Source organism: Erinaceus europaeus, chromosome 6, assembly GCF_950295315.1.
Source record: "Erinaceus europaeus chromosome 6, mEriEur2.1, whole genome shotgun sequence".
Classification (NCBI taxonomy): Eukaryota; Metazoa; Chordata; class Mammalia; order Eulipotyphla; family Erinaceidae; genus Erinaceus; species Erinaceus europaeus.
Genome location: NC_080167.1, coordinates 25,124,056 through 25,138,843, shown reverse-complemented (window position 1 = coordinate 25,138,843; position 14,788 = coordinate 25,124,056). Strand labels below are relative to the sequence as shown.

At 36.3% G+C, this 14,788-nt stretch overlaps 1 protein-coding gene across 3 annotated transcripts in view; it reads left to right on the top strand.

Moving 5' to 3' along the window:
- Positions 1 to 14,788, top strand: part of RYR2 (ryanodine receptor 2) — an 820,963-nt gene that overhangs the window by 763,269 nt on the left and 42,906 nt on the right. For all 3 annotated transcript variants that reach the window (XM_060191940.1, XM_060191939.1, XM_060191938.1), the window contains 6 exons: positions 2,807 to 2,887; positions 3,646 to 3,734; positions 6,159 to 6,287; positions 11,492 to 11,596; positions 12,159 to 12,240; positions 12,545 to 13,842. In XM_060191940.1, coding sequence (XP_060047923.1) covers positions 2,807 to 2,887; positions 3,646 to 3,734; positions 6,159 to 6,287; positions 11,492 to 11,596; positions 12,159 to 12,240; positions 12,545 to 13,842 — 1,784 coding nt within the window. The remainder of the gene's footprint in view (positions 1 to 2,806; positions 2,888 to 3,645; positions 3,735 to 6,158; positions 6,288 to 11,491; positions 11,597 to 12,158; positions 12,241 to 12,544; positions 13,843 to 14,788) is intronic.

Below are 14,788 nucleotides of genomic sequence, written 5' to 3'. Positions count from 1 at the left end.
AATATTTTTTATTGGACTTAAGCAGACATATACTTTTCCATTTATCAGCTAAGTCAGTGGCCCTTAAAAATTGTTAACCAACTACAACTAGGGCAACAAAAGCAATAAAATAAATAAATAAATTGTTAACCAGTTCATTACCTATCTAAAATTAGAATTGCTTTTTATTGATAACTAGAATAAATAAGGTCTAGTTAATTTTCCAAGTTAAACAATTTTCAGAATAGTTTAGTCCATGAAATACAGATATATTTTCTAAAATATAGACACTTAGTAAGTAAGTTCAAATAAATATATTCATCACCTAAGCATGTCGTTCTCATCACTGATGATACTATCTTTTCCATCACAAGTAAAATTGGCCACATAGGTTATGAAGAACTAGCAAAGTAAACAATAAATAGGTTATCGTTGTTTGATGGGAAAAAAAGTAAAATAAATAAGATACAAAGGATACAAAGAATGAGCTTATCAGTGTTATCACTGGAAGAACTCTCCCCTCATTACAGTATAAGAAATTGTAAGCCCCTTATAATTAAAAATAAAAGCAAAGTGATGCCCTATGCACCAATTTGCATTGGGCCATCATGCAGCTATCTTAAGAATATGAAAGCACTTTCAACTACATTTTACTCCATTCTCTTATTTGTTCTTGATCTCAGTTTCCATTTGACAGAGGAATTTCTTTTGCATACATCACAAAATAGACTGGTGACCCTGCACCTTCTGCAGACATAAAGCCATCATCCATCTTTGTTACTGCACTACCCACATGCAGCATGGGCAAATGGCAGCATTTTAATCAGATAGTACTGTGTGCATTAGACAACAGCTCCCCCAGTTTCTTCCTGGCATCACCTTAAAGGCTTGATCTGTCTCATCCCACTTCCCCTCCTTTCCTGTTCTGCTCTGTACAGTGTGTCCTTATGTAAGTGAAGTGATTTGTCTGTGTTTCAGTGTAGAGTCAAGAAAGTACTATGCATGACAACAGTTAAGTAGACATATTGTTTCCAATCACTAAGCATCATACAAAGCATTTTTAGATACACAGGTAGACTGTAGGATTTTTTTTAAGTGTTAGTTTTTCTAAATTCATTCAATCAAGAGGAGCTTATGCCACACTATACGAACATGAAATGTACATACATGGTTTATTGATCCAATTTTCTGGAAAAATTAAAACACTATAGATGTTAGAAGGAAAGAATCAAGTAATCTATGTAAACAACTCAAAATATTTTGTTTTAAATATGATTTGTAAGAGTCTTAATACTCCTCAAAATGATACTAGTAATCAACAAGAAAGAGTTCAATTTATTAGTTTGAACTAGGCTTTCTTCTCTGTGCCCTCATGAGTATAAACACTGACGATTGGGTTTATCAACCATTTTTTGAGATTCAGAACAGTGTGCATTTAAATTGACACTTAAATTGCCACACAACTGATTTGTAGACTTGGTGATTTTAGTTTGGTCACCAAGTGACATATTTTACAGGCTAACAGGGAAACCAGTACAATGATTGTATGTACTTTTTTTTTTAATGTTTACATTAGTTTTCAAAATGGTTTTGCTTCCTAACCCTCCCATTATATGAAGCCTCTCACTTTGAAAGTCACAGACTCCAGACTGGTAAGTCCATCAACTCTCTGTCATTATGATCATTCATAATTTCAGTTATATCAAACACATGACCATTACATAGTTTTCTTTCTTAGCCCTAAGTATTCCCAGTCTGAAAAGTTATTATTATTTTTTCAATACATAAGTGTATTCATTCACTTGCCAAGTAGCTTTATTTTTGGTCATTTTTGTTTTATGAACAAATTTAAATTCCACAACATACACTCATAATCTTACAATTTTCTTTTCAATGACACTCTGTTTTTAAAAATCAGTTTTCATCTGTGTGGTGCTATTGCTTAATTTGTTTCTTTGTGTTTTTGCTTTCAAAGTAACTTGTGATCAAGATACATTTAAATTGAAATGTATGTAAAAACATCTGAGCCCTTTTCTTAGGCTTCATCTTTGCTCCAAAATATATTTAGCTTTTAGTGTTGCAAGGTACCTTCTGTGGCTGTGAGACGCCTTCATTTGACCTTTCTTTGTCAAATTAAGCTCTCACAGTATGAGCCACTGAAATTTTTCATTTGGTTTTATAGTTGCTATCAGTGTACCTGCCAATCCCCCTACTCTTGAACAAAACTCTAGCCAAATGACATTTCTAGTTTAAATTACTGGAATCAATTTACTTCCTTTTTTTTTCTTAAATCTCCAAACAAGCTAATGAGTTAATTGAAGTGACTTAGTATACATTTTCGAGTCATTTGCAATTTTCACAGAAACTCTTTACTTATTCTTTAATAAAAGAGATTCTTGGCCTTATTTTATGTATGCATTGAATGCCTTTGCATTAAATCATTTGGTCATACTCTGGGAACAAAACATATTTAACTTGCAAATTTGTAAGAGTTGCAGAAATCATTCCTATACACACCTTGCTGAGGGGGGGAAAAAAGTGATCACTTCAGGCTGTTTCTAAAATGTTGCCAAGCCCATGCTGCTACCTTTAACAGAAAGAAATCTGAGTTTTGATATTCAAATATTCTTTTCTCCCAAAGAAAAAGTGCATCTATCTGCCAAGCGCATGATCTTATGAGCTTCAGATAGAAAAGTGGCTATGATTTGTGACTGTTTTTGGTTCCGAACAATGCTAGATCAACATGCAAGCATTGTAGAAGTGGGATTGCAAGGGAAGAACAAGTGAGGATAATTGATAACAGTTGTTACTTCTGGACTTTTTGCAGGAGAAAAGGTTCTACAGGATGATGAGTTTACTTGTGATCTCTTCCGCTTCCTGCAGCTGCTTTGTGAGGGACACAGCTCAGGTTTGTAAGACTCTAGACCATCTGGTATTACCATATATTAAATATATGAAGTCGGTAATAACAGGAAACTACTGGTTCCATATCTGGTGTGTTAGTGTGTACATACTAGCACTGTAGAGTTTTTGTATTGTTCTGACATGCTCAAAATCTGTTGGTAGCTAGCAATTTTTCTTAATTTTTTCCATTGTTCTTTTGCTAGACAGCTAGATCAGAGAAAGATAGAGACATATAGCTAATAGTCAGTATATAGTCAATCTCCATTTTCTTTGTACCATCTCTAACAAGAGAGCTCTATTTTATTATAACCCATTAATTGTTTCTATATCTAACTCTGTACCATGCCTATGCATCTTATGAAAGCCAGAACTTTGTCTTATTTTTTTTTATCTTTTGTTTCCCCATCAATTAGCAAGTCTTAAGAGACAAAATATTACTGGACAAATAATAAAATTGCTGTATCCTAAAGGATGAAAGTTTCTTCCAGTCATCCGCATAACCAGAGTGCTAGACCTAGAATAAGGATACACATGTAAATCACTTCGTAAAAGTTTAATACTGGCATTCTCTGTAGCACCTGCATATTTTCTTTTGAATGTCCCCTTATTTTTTATGAGAAACTCAGGTTATTTCATACTAAACTTTTCAAATGAAACATGACTCAGAGCCACAATGATTTTGAGAAAACATCATTTACTCTTATAGTCATTAAATTGTAAACATTTGAATAAACTTTAATAACATCTTTCGACCCTGTTCAGATTTTCAAAATTATCTGAGAACTCAGACTGGCAATAATACAACTGTCAACATAATCATCTCTACTGTAGACTACCTACTAAGAGTACAGGTATGTCGCCTTATATATTAAAGGTAGATGGTTTGTCAAAGTAATATGGAATGGTTGTTAGACTGGCATTTTAAAAATATTTATTTATTCCCTTTTGGTGCCCTTTTTGTTTTTATTGTTGTTGTTATTGATGTCGTCGTTGTTGGATAGGACAGAGAGAAATGGAGAGAGGAGGGGAAAGACAAAGAGGGGGAGAGAAAGATAGACACCTACAGACCTACTTGACCGCTTGTGAAGCTACTCCCCTGTAGGTGGGGAGCTGAGGACTCGAACCGGGATCCTTCTACCGGTCTTTGCACTTTGTGCCACGTGCGCTTAAGCCGCTGCGCTACCACCCGACTCCCGAGACTGCCATTTTAAAATATGCTTTGATTTGTAGCTAGACAGAATTTTTTAAGGTATTTCATGCTTGATCACAGCCTCTTATCAAGTCAGGATCAAACTATCACTATTGTCTTTCCCTCTACATTGTCTTCTATTTTCTTTCCTCCTTTTATTTTTTTTTCCTTTCCCTCTTTTTTTCCCCTTCCTTTTTTATTTTTTACTATAGCACTACTCAGCTCTGGTTGATGGTGGTATGAGGTTGAACCTGGGACCTCAGAGCCCCAAGCTTTGGGCATAACATTATACTATCTCCCAAATCCTCATTTTATTTTACATTTTTTAAACTTGATGACATTTTAAATTCTTTTTTCATGTATTAAAGCACATGGATTCTTTGTCCCTTCTACAGTTGATATAGATAAATAGCAGAAGAATACTTGAAATGTCCTTAGGAATGAGGGGGGGAAATGGCTTTCAAATTACCTACAATATATTTAAATAATAACCTAAGGGTAGTTCTCTCAAAGATCATAATTTTTAAACTAATTTTAAATTTTAGTGTATAGCCCCTTCATTTTAAAGCTGTTTGATATAGTAGTGATTCTTTTTTTGCTTGTTAATAAAACTATGTCTGAAAATATTAACCTCCTGGTGTGTTCTCTACAACTCCTTACTTATAAGAGAAATCAGCACTTCTAAAGACAACAAAAATTTTGAAATTACAAATTTAAGCTTTTCTTCCCCCCGCCCCCCCCCCGAAAATTTTTCTCTAGGAAACTCTCTACAAAGCATTATAAGTTTTGTTGGAGAACTACAAAAATAATTGTTTTATGATTTAATGTTTGTGTTCATATAATAAATATTTAACTGTGCTCTGTGACTAAATGAGCTTGGATTTTATGAATTCTGATAAATGTGAAGTTAAAGTTATATGAGAGAATTTCTTTTTTTCTTTTCTTTTCTTTTTTTTTTTTTTTTTCTTTTTTGCCACCAAGGTTATAGCAGGGGCTTGGTGCTAGCACTATGAATTCACTGCTCCCAGCAGCCACTTCTTCCTTCCTTCCTTCCTTCCTTCCTTCCTTCCTTCCTTCCTTCCTTTATTTCTTCCTTTTTCCCCTATTTTATTCTACAGGACAAAGAGAAATTGAGAGGGAAGGAGGAATCACAGAGGGAGAGAGAAAGATAGTCACCTGCAGACGTGCTTTACCACTCATGAAGCATCCCCCCTGCAGTTGGGGAGCAGAGACTCAAACTCCGTTCCTTGCACATAGTGCTTTGTGCACTTAACCCGGTGTGCCACTGCCTGAAATTCATTTTTTTAAAAAAAAAACTTTACTTATCTTGTTTGATAGGAGAGAAAGTGAAAGGCGAAGGAGTAGAGGGATAGGGAGAGCCGGACAGAGAGCCAACTATAGCAAACTATAGCATTTCTTCAGTACTTGTGAAGCTTTCCCTTGCAGGTAGGGACCAGGGACTTGAACCTGGCTCCTTGTATATGGTAATGTGTGTGCTTAAGCAGATGCAATACCATCCTGCCCAGAGATGGGCAGGATGGTATTGCATCTGCTTAAGCACACAGGATGGTATTTTTTTAAATATTTTTTTAAATTTTGCTTTTTCCCCCTTTTGTTGCCTGTATTGTTTTATTGTTGTTGTTATTGGTATTGTCGTTGCTGGATGGGACAGAGAGAAATGGGGGGGGGGGAGACAGAGAGAAGGAGAGAAAGACATGCGCAGACCTGCTTCACCACCTGTGAAACGACTCCCCTGCATGTGGGGATCCGGGGGGTTTGAACCAGGATCCTTCAGCCAGTGCTTACACTTGGTGCCACATGCGCTTAACCTCTGTGCTACCGCCTGACCCCCTGAAATTAAATTTTTCATGTCAAGTTTTCTTGCTCTTATCTTTACAACAGCTACTATTTACATCACGGTAATACTGCATGCTTAGGGAAAGTATTGAGAATAGTATTTTAAAATATTTTTATTTGCTTATATATGTTAGCTAAAATAATTTCTTATTATAGTATTTAAAAGTACTATCCAACTCAGACTAGTGCCTTTGGAATGTGTCTTAATCCTATGATTTCTCTTTTGCAGGAATCAATTAGTGATTTTTATTGGTATTACTCTGGGAAAGATGTTATTGATGAGCAAGGACAAAGAAATTTCTCCAAAGCCATTCAAGTCGCAAAGCAAGTCTTTAATACTCTCACAGAATATATTCAGGTAAAACCCTTAAAGATTTCTGTTATTCTAAGAAATAAATATAAAAAAGAGTCAACTGAGGGCTGGTGAAATAGTTCACTTGAATAGTGTGCTGCTTTGCCAGGTGTACAACACGGGTTCAAGTTCTGTCCCTATCAAATTAAAGCAAGCTTTGGTGTTTGTCTGCCTGTCTATTTATCTAAATAAATAAAATAAAATAGAGTCAACTGACTAGCATTGAATCCTACAGAAGATGCAGTGTGTCAATTTTCTATTCATCATCAACAATTTCTGTTGACCCCTTCTATAAATTCTTCATAAATATAAGTATAATATATTGAGATGTGAGATTTTATAGAATGAGCATGCTGTGTCATCTGTCAGGTAGAGATGTCATTCATTAACTCTTTTGAGACATGAACCAAATTTATCAAATATGCAGTGCCTGGAAAATACATATATATATATATGAGGGAATGTCAGTAAGAGAAAGCAGAGCATTAATTTATTGCTATATTGTAGTAAAAATGAGAATGGGGCTGGGACAGTAGAGCAGAGGCTGTGTAGCAGACATTCATGTCTGAACCCCAGACGTCACTGATTCAATCCCAAGCACCACCATGTGCCAAAGCTGAAAAGTGCTCTGGTCTCCCTCACAAAGATAAATGAAAAAATCTTTAAAAAGAAAGACAATGAGGTGAAGCAGAGTTGCGGGTATCTCTCTGGCACTACTTCCCTACACCATCTTTGTCCCATTTCCTTCTCAATTTCCTTCTGTCCTATCAAATTGACTAAATAAATTGAAAAAGTACCCAAAGAAGAATTTCAGAGAGAGAGATATGGTTTTATACCTACACATCAAAAGCACTGTGCCTCCTAGGCTCCAAGACTACCATATTCCAAGAGACAGTTTGATTGTAATTTATATCTGTTCATTTTTTAACATTTTTGCAAGTTCATCGGTTTCCATCATCTGTATTTCACATAAGTGAATTATTTAAAATCAGCTAGAGTTCACTCATATTCTTAAACCTTTATCTTCTTGGGCTTCCATTATTCCTTAATATTCTCCTCCACGTGTAGAAAGATATATATCAATATATCATTCAGTATGAACTGTCTTGATTCAATAATATGATTAATTGATGGCATTAGCAAGCCAGTCAGTTTTAAAGAAAGTTAGTACAAATGGCTTCAGTCTAAGAAACAGAATTTAAATACCTCATAGCCAAGAATAGGCGTTTCTTGATTCCCAGAGTATATAAAATTTCTCAGTTTATATAAAACTAGAGCATCTATAACCCTTCCCCAAGTATGCAAGAGTATTTATTAACTTGCCTGCATAATATAGAACATTCCAAATGAACATTAAAAGATCAGCTGGTAAAGTATTAAGCTTTATTATAGCATGCCAACTTTTTAACTTAGCAACATTACTTATCTACATGACATGTTTTATACAAATTAATCACTTCTGAAACAGATATTTTAATTATGTTGGAGTAATTTTAGACATACAGAGAAGTTTCAAAAACAGTACAAAGAACACCCATATATAAATCCAACTTTTCCTTAACATTGACATTTCATAGAACCATAATACAGTTGTCAACATTAAGAAACTGACATCAGTGCAAATTATAAATAAAATTACAGGCTTTATTCTGATTTTATTAGCTTTTCCACTGATGTTCATTTTCTGTTTTATGAAGGAATCTATTGATTTATTGCAGCACATTTAGTGAAATGTATTTTGAAGAAACTTGTTTTAGCGTCTTACTGATGTTGTGAATAAAAGCTCAACATTAACTTTATACTTAGTTTGGGTTGTCTTTTCAGTTAGGGCATTGAATATTATCTCTGGATTCAATTTTTTTGCAAATTATAATGGATTTTACATGTGGTGGATTCAAAACCATCCAAATAAAGGACATCATATATAAGATTACCAATTTGGTTTTACCAAGTAAAATATTGTGTAAGCAAAAGAACAATAAATATGTTGTTCAGGTTTATACAGTAAGGCTACAGGGAAATTTGAAAGAAAAGAGAAGACTATATTTAATCCTTCCACAGACCTAGCCTGCCTTCTAGTCATTAATAAATAACATCTATGTTGCAATCACTGGGTTCTTCTCTTCCTTCTCCCCTTCGTAGTCAATTTTCGGCTTCAGTGCTAAAACTCTGGAAGGGGGAAAAAACAATGTGAGAATACAGGCAAGGCAAATATCTCACATAACATTTCTCAGAAGTGGAGAGTCTAAGGTAGAGCAAATCCCTGGAAAGTACATTCTGTATAATACAGGTTTAATGGAGAGTTGATGATTTGAAGTGAAAATCGATCTTTGATCTTGAGTTTATAACTTTTTCACATGAGAATTGCAAAAGCTAAGTCACCTAAGGGGGTTGCAGGAGCTTTTAGTTTTGAATAATATCTCCTTTACTTTGTATTAAAGAGTGAAATAACATATGAAGAAAACTATGACTTGAAGATAACTCTTAAAAATTAAGAAGAGGGAGTGGTTAGGCAGTAGTGCACCCAGTTAAGCACACATAGTGTGAAGCACATGGATCCTGGTTCTAGCCCCCAGATCTCCCCACCCCTCCTGCAGGGGGGGGGGGAGGGTTGCTTCACAAGCGTGAAGCAGGTCTGTAGATGTCTTTCTCTCCCCCTCTCTGTTTTCCCCTCCTCTGTCAATTTTTTTGTTCTATCAAACAATAACAACAGCAGCAGCAACAATAGTAAGAATAGGAAAAAAAGATTGCTTCCAGGAGCAGTGGATTTGTAGTGCAGGCACCAAGCCCCAGTGATAACCCTGGAGTGAAGAAAAAAAAAAAAAAAAAAGGAAAGAAAAAGGAAGGAAAGGTGTGTGTGTGTGTGTGTGTGTGTGTGTGTGTGTGTGTGTGTGTGTATAACTTCATCCTTTTACTCAGACATTAAATTCATGAACCAAAAGTCCAAACAAATTGAAATCTAACTTTTATGTCTGAGCTTATACTTCAGAAGTAATCATGTAACAATAGATAGGAAGTGCTGAAAGAGACAAAGTATTTGGATGGAAACTTCTAATTTTACTTCCAAATTGAATAATGTCTACAATTACTAAGTTGTGTAAGCACACCCATACCCACCATGGTCATAAATAATATGTATTTTATTTTAAAAGAAAAATGTATGGGCTCACAAGATAGTTCACTTGGACAGTGCAATGGTTTGTCATGTGTACAGTCCAGCTTTAAATCTTACTGCCACAGCACTGGGGAAAGCTTTGGTGCTGAAATAAATTTCCCTCTCTCCCTCTGACTTTCTCACTCTCCTGACAAAACTCATTTGGAGTGGTAAAGCCCTCTGGCAACAATACCATTAAGAAATAGAAAAAACTGTGTGTGAAGAAGCCAAACTGAGGACCCACAGTCTGGTGCTATAAAAGTTAAGCTGTGTACACCAACTTTTGCAAACAAGACAATAAGCTTTATTGCTATTTGACCCTTTGACAAAGGCAAATGCTCAAATCAGCCTCCCAGGTCCTCTAAGGAAAATGAGCATTATATGTGTAGAAGTCAGGGAAGTTAGTTGAATTTAAGGACAAGCAGGAGCAGGTCTGTACCTTCAGATCATCCATAGTTTGGTTCACACGGTTAGCTAACTTCCTCCTATAATTAAGCCTACATAATTATCTTACTATTTTAAAAGCATAAGGCCAACAGGAAAGGGATGAGGATGTGGCTCCCTTTTGCTGTCATTTCATTTTTCAAGGTCAGTTTTAGCCTATTAACACTACTGTTATTTAATATTGATGTAATTTAGCAATCTCAGAACATCTCCGCCTTTCACATCTCAGGGCCTTATCAGAGAGCCCTGTCCTTCTGGGATCCTATGTTTTTGTTTGTTTGTTTTTTCATCTGCAATACATTTTAACTTTCAATTCATCTATTCCTGTAGACAAAATAAAGTATGTTTAAATTGAACCGCATATTAAAAGACTCATGGGATCGGATGTTCACTCAACTGGGAGAGAACATAGGTGACTCTGCCCTAGGACCCAGATTTAAACTCCTGCATGGGGAAAAGCTTCACAAATGACGGAGAACTGTCTGTCCCTCTGTCTCTTATCCTCTTGGCCTCCAAGAGCAGTGGAGTCATGCAGGAACTGAGGCTCAGAGAAAATCCTGGTGGCAAAAATAACAATAACAACATTAATAATGAGGAGTAGGAAGAGAGAAGGAAGGAGAGGAGGAGAAGAATGAAAAGGAGGAGGAGGAGAAAAAGAAGAAGAAGACAATGATAAATAAGGAGGAGTAGAAGGAGATTCAGATTTTACTCTGGGAACTAATGCTAATCTTTTAAAGTCTCAATAGTTATATGATCGGTAGAAACCATCATACAATTAAATATTGAAGAGGAGTCTTCCTCTGTATATGGATCCTTTATCCAGATCACTATTTGTATGAAATCAGAATTCATCCTAATAAATTCGGAGATCTAATTGGTTTTATTAAATGAGGCATGAATCAGGAACACCCCATATAGCAAGTAGAACGGCACTTAGAAGGTTTTTATATTAAAAAAAAAATTTTTTTTTAAGGGGAGCTAGAACAAAATGGGAAATATTGCAGCCAAACCAGCTTCCCAGCGGGAGAAATAAGAAAACCTGTTTATGCAGATTACTTGCTTAATGCTGACCAGGAATTCCAGATTGATTGGTTTAAAATTTCATTTTGGGGCAAGCTGAAACTGCAATTAGGTTGGGTATTAAGTGTTTGTTTGGCCTTTCCTTTTTCGAAACCAACTTAGCAACAAGAAGTAATCGCTTCTTGGCTTACACATACTCTCAAATTATTTTCACACAAGATAGCAATTCACTTGATTTAGTCAAAACAACTGGACCCTTTTCCTCTAAATAAAAAGCATGAAAACTAGATTTAAAAAGTGGGTAATTCATTATTCTTTTTTTTTCAGTGTTTTACTATTATTGGTCAAACAAAAGAGTATTGGAAAATTCTCAAGAAACTATTTCTGCAATTACTTCACAAAGAAGAATATCCCTATCTCTTAATAAGTGTTCTGTCATTATTAACTCTACATTTATTTATTGTTATGGCCTATTCAGATAGCAAGTGGGTAATGCGAAATATAAACACTAAACTAATTTTGTCCCCACTTTGAAGTTTCCTTTGACAGTGAAATTATCAAGAATATTTACTTTTGTCTATTTCTTCTCCAGGGTCCTTGCACTGGCAATCAACAGAGTTTAGCACATAGCAGACTATGGGATGCAGTGGTGGGTTTTCTTCATGTATTTGCTCACATGCAGATGAAGCTGTCTCAGGTAGGTTAACTACCTTCCATTTTTGCAAAAAGAAAATTAGAGTCTGTAGTCACTGGAGTGCTAAGCATGCTTTCCTGTATTTGCATATTAACTTTCCTTGTCTATCTCTCAATACTTCTTTTACTCGACAATAAAGTAATATTTGAGTATAAAAAATTTTGTGCAAACTGAGAATAAATGGTAGTTGTTAGAAATGCCAGTGAGAAAGATCATGTAGAGAGAGGTGGACAGACAAGCAGACTTGATTAGAGAAAGTCCGTGAGGGACAACTTTTAGCACAGAGATGGCAAGAGAGAGTCATGACTGACACAGTACAGGTATAAACAGGGTGGCAAGTTCAGAGCACATGTGGCAGGAAAGAACCAATTCTTTAGTCATGGCTTAGGGACGCTGGTTAAAATGGGTAGGACAGATTTTACACTAATGTTTGACTTTCCCATAGTTGGATTGCACTGTAAAAGTTTATTAAATAGCAGAACGGTACTCTTTTGTGAGAATAAGTATGATATTCACGCTTCATAGTTCTCATAGTATCTGAAATACAATATGTTAATTTTCTCAGGATTCCAGTCAAATTGAGCTACTAAAAGAACTGATGGATCTGCAGAAGGATATGGTGGTCATGTTGCTGTCTATGTTAGAAGGTAGCTATGATTCTTGTTTTCAAGCTCCTCTGTTATTTTCAGGATCAGTATTTGCTGAAGAAGTCGGCATTCATGCTACAAAGAATAAAAGCCTAGATTGTAAGCATAGATTTGCATGTGTCTGTGCAGTCAGTCTCTTGAGACTGGAGTTTGCAAACAATTATTTATATTTTCCTGAGACTTCATACTTTGCAAGATAAGCAAGGAGGTGTTCTTGATTAAGATATTATGTTGTTGTTTTCTCTATAGATAATGTTTTTACTGAGCATGTTCATTTTGAACAAACACAATTCTTTACCCCTAGGTAATGTTGTTAATGGAACAATCGGCAAACAGATGGTTGATATGCTTGTGGAGTCTTCTAACAACGTTGAGATGATTCTCAAATTCTTTGACATGTTCTTAAAGCTAAAAGATTTGACATCATCTGATACATTTAAAGAATATGACCCTGATGGCAAGGGAGTCATATCCAAAAGGGACTTTCATAAAGCAATGGAGAGCCACAAGCACTACACACAGTCAGAAACGGAGTTTCTTCTGTCCTGCGCAGAGACAGATGAAAATGAAACTCTTGACTATGAAGAATTTGTCAAACGCTTCCATGAACCTGCAAAGGACATCAGCTTCAATGTTGCTGTCCTCCTGACAAATCTGTCGGAACATATGCCCAATGACACACGGCTACAGACTTTCCTGGAATTAGCAGAAAGTGTACTGAATTACTTCCAGCCCTTTCTGGGTCGTATTGAGATCATGGGAAGTGCCAAACGTATCGAGAGAGTTTATTTTGAAATCAGTGAGTCCAGTCGAACCCAGTGGGAGAAGCCGCAGGTCAAGGAGTCCAAAAGACAGTTTATATTTGATGTGGTCAATGAAGGGGGAGAAAAAGAGAAGATGGAGCTCTTTGTTAACTTCTGCGAGGACACTATATTTGAAATGCAGTTGGCAGCTCAGATCTCAGAGTCGGATTTAAATGAGAGGTCAGTGAACAAAGAAGAAAGCGAGAAGGAAAAACCAGAAGAGCAGGGGCCAAGAATGGGCTTCTTTTCTATTTTGACAGTCAAGTCAGCCCTATTTGCTCTCCGGTATAACATCTTGACCCTTATGAGGATGCTTAGTGTAAAGAGCCTGAAAAAACAGATGAAGAAAGTGAAAAAGATGACCATGAAAGACATGGTCACAGCCTTCTTTTCCTCCTATTGGAGTATTTTCTTGAGCCTCTTGCACTTTGTTGCCAGTGTTTTCCGAGGCTTTTTTCGCATCATTTGTAGCCTGCTGCTAGGAGGTAGCCTCGTAGAAGGTGCTAAAAAAATCAAAGTTGCTGAGCTCCTGGCCAACATGCCAGACCCCACTCAGGATGAAGTGAGAGGAGATGCAGAAGAAGGGGAGAGGAAGCCGATGGAAAGTGCCCTGCCTTCAGAAGATCTGACAGACTTAAAGGAACTGACAGAGGAAAGTGACCTTCTCTCTGACATATTTGGCTTAGATCTAAAGAGAGAAGGAGGCCAGTACAAACTCATCCCTCATAATCCAAATGCCGGCCTCAGTGACCTTATCAGCAACCCAAACCCTGTCCCGGAGGTGCAAGAAAAGTTTCAGGTAATTTATTTTTATGTCAAAGCAACTCTCTGGAGTTTTGAAAACCACAATATGTGACATTTCTATCAATTCACATACCAGCATCAGAGTACCACATACGTGACCTGAGTTTCCAGAAGGAAGTGGTCATTTGGTATGCAAAGCCAAACTTCTAAAAATTTCCTTGGGAGCCTGGTGGTGGCACACCAGGTTAAGTGCACACAGTACGAAGCCTAAGGACCTGCACAAGGATCCTGATTTCAGCCCCTGGCTCCCCATCTGTAGGGGGGGGTCACTTCACAAGTGGTGAAGCAGGTTTGCAGGTGTCTCTATCTCTCTCACTTTCTATCTTCCCCTCCCCTCTCAATTTCTCTCTGTCATATTAAAAAAAAAAAATGAAAAAATGACCTCCAGGAGCACTGGATTTGTAGTGCAGGTACCAAGCCCCAGTGATAACCCTGGAGGCAAAATAAAAAAATTCTATAAATTACTGAGTTGTCTTAAATTGTTAAGGTATACACTGAAAGTAAAACTTTAACTTCTTACTCTGGAGACATTTGTCAGTTGAGCAATCATTTGAAATACAAATATTTTATATGTGTGTACTGTGTATCCAGTGGCACTATGCATAATAGAACATGAGAAGAAATTTGAAATGGGAGACTGGTTTGAAGTTCCTGTAGTTGATTTAATAGATGAAACACAAACTTATGGGAAAAAAAAATAGAAAACTATTGTTAGTAGAAGTTATATTGTGAAAATAGAAACATTTGTGTGGTTTAGGAAGTTAGGTAAGTCTCAAGAGATAGAACTTGAGAGTTAGCTTTGATAAATAATATTTGAGTAAGTAAATCAAGCCAAGAATATTTCTGGGCTCCCTGGGGTAATAGCTCACACAGTTGAGCTTATGTCCTCTCAAAAGGGAAAACTTTTACAAATGATGGGATAGTGCTATGGTATCTTCTCT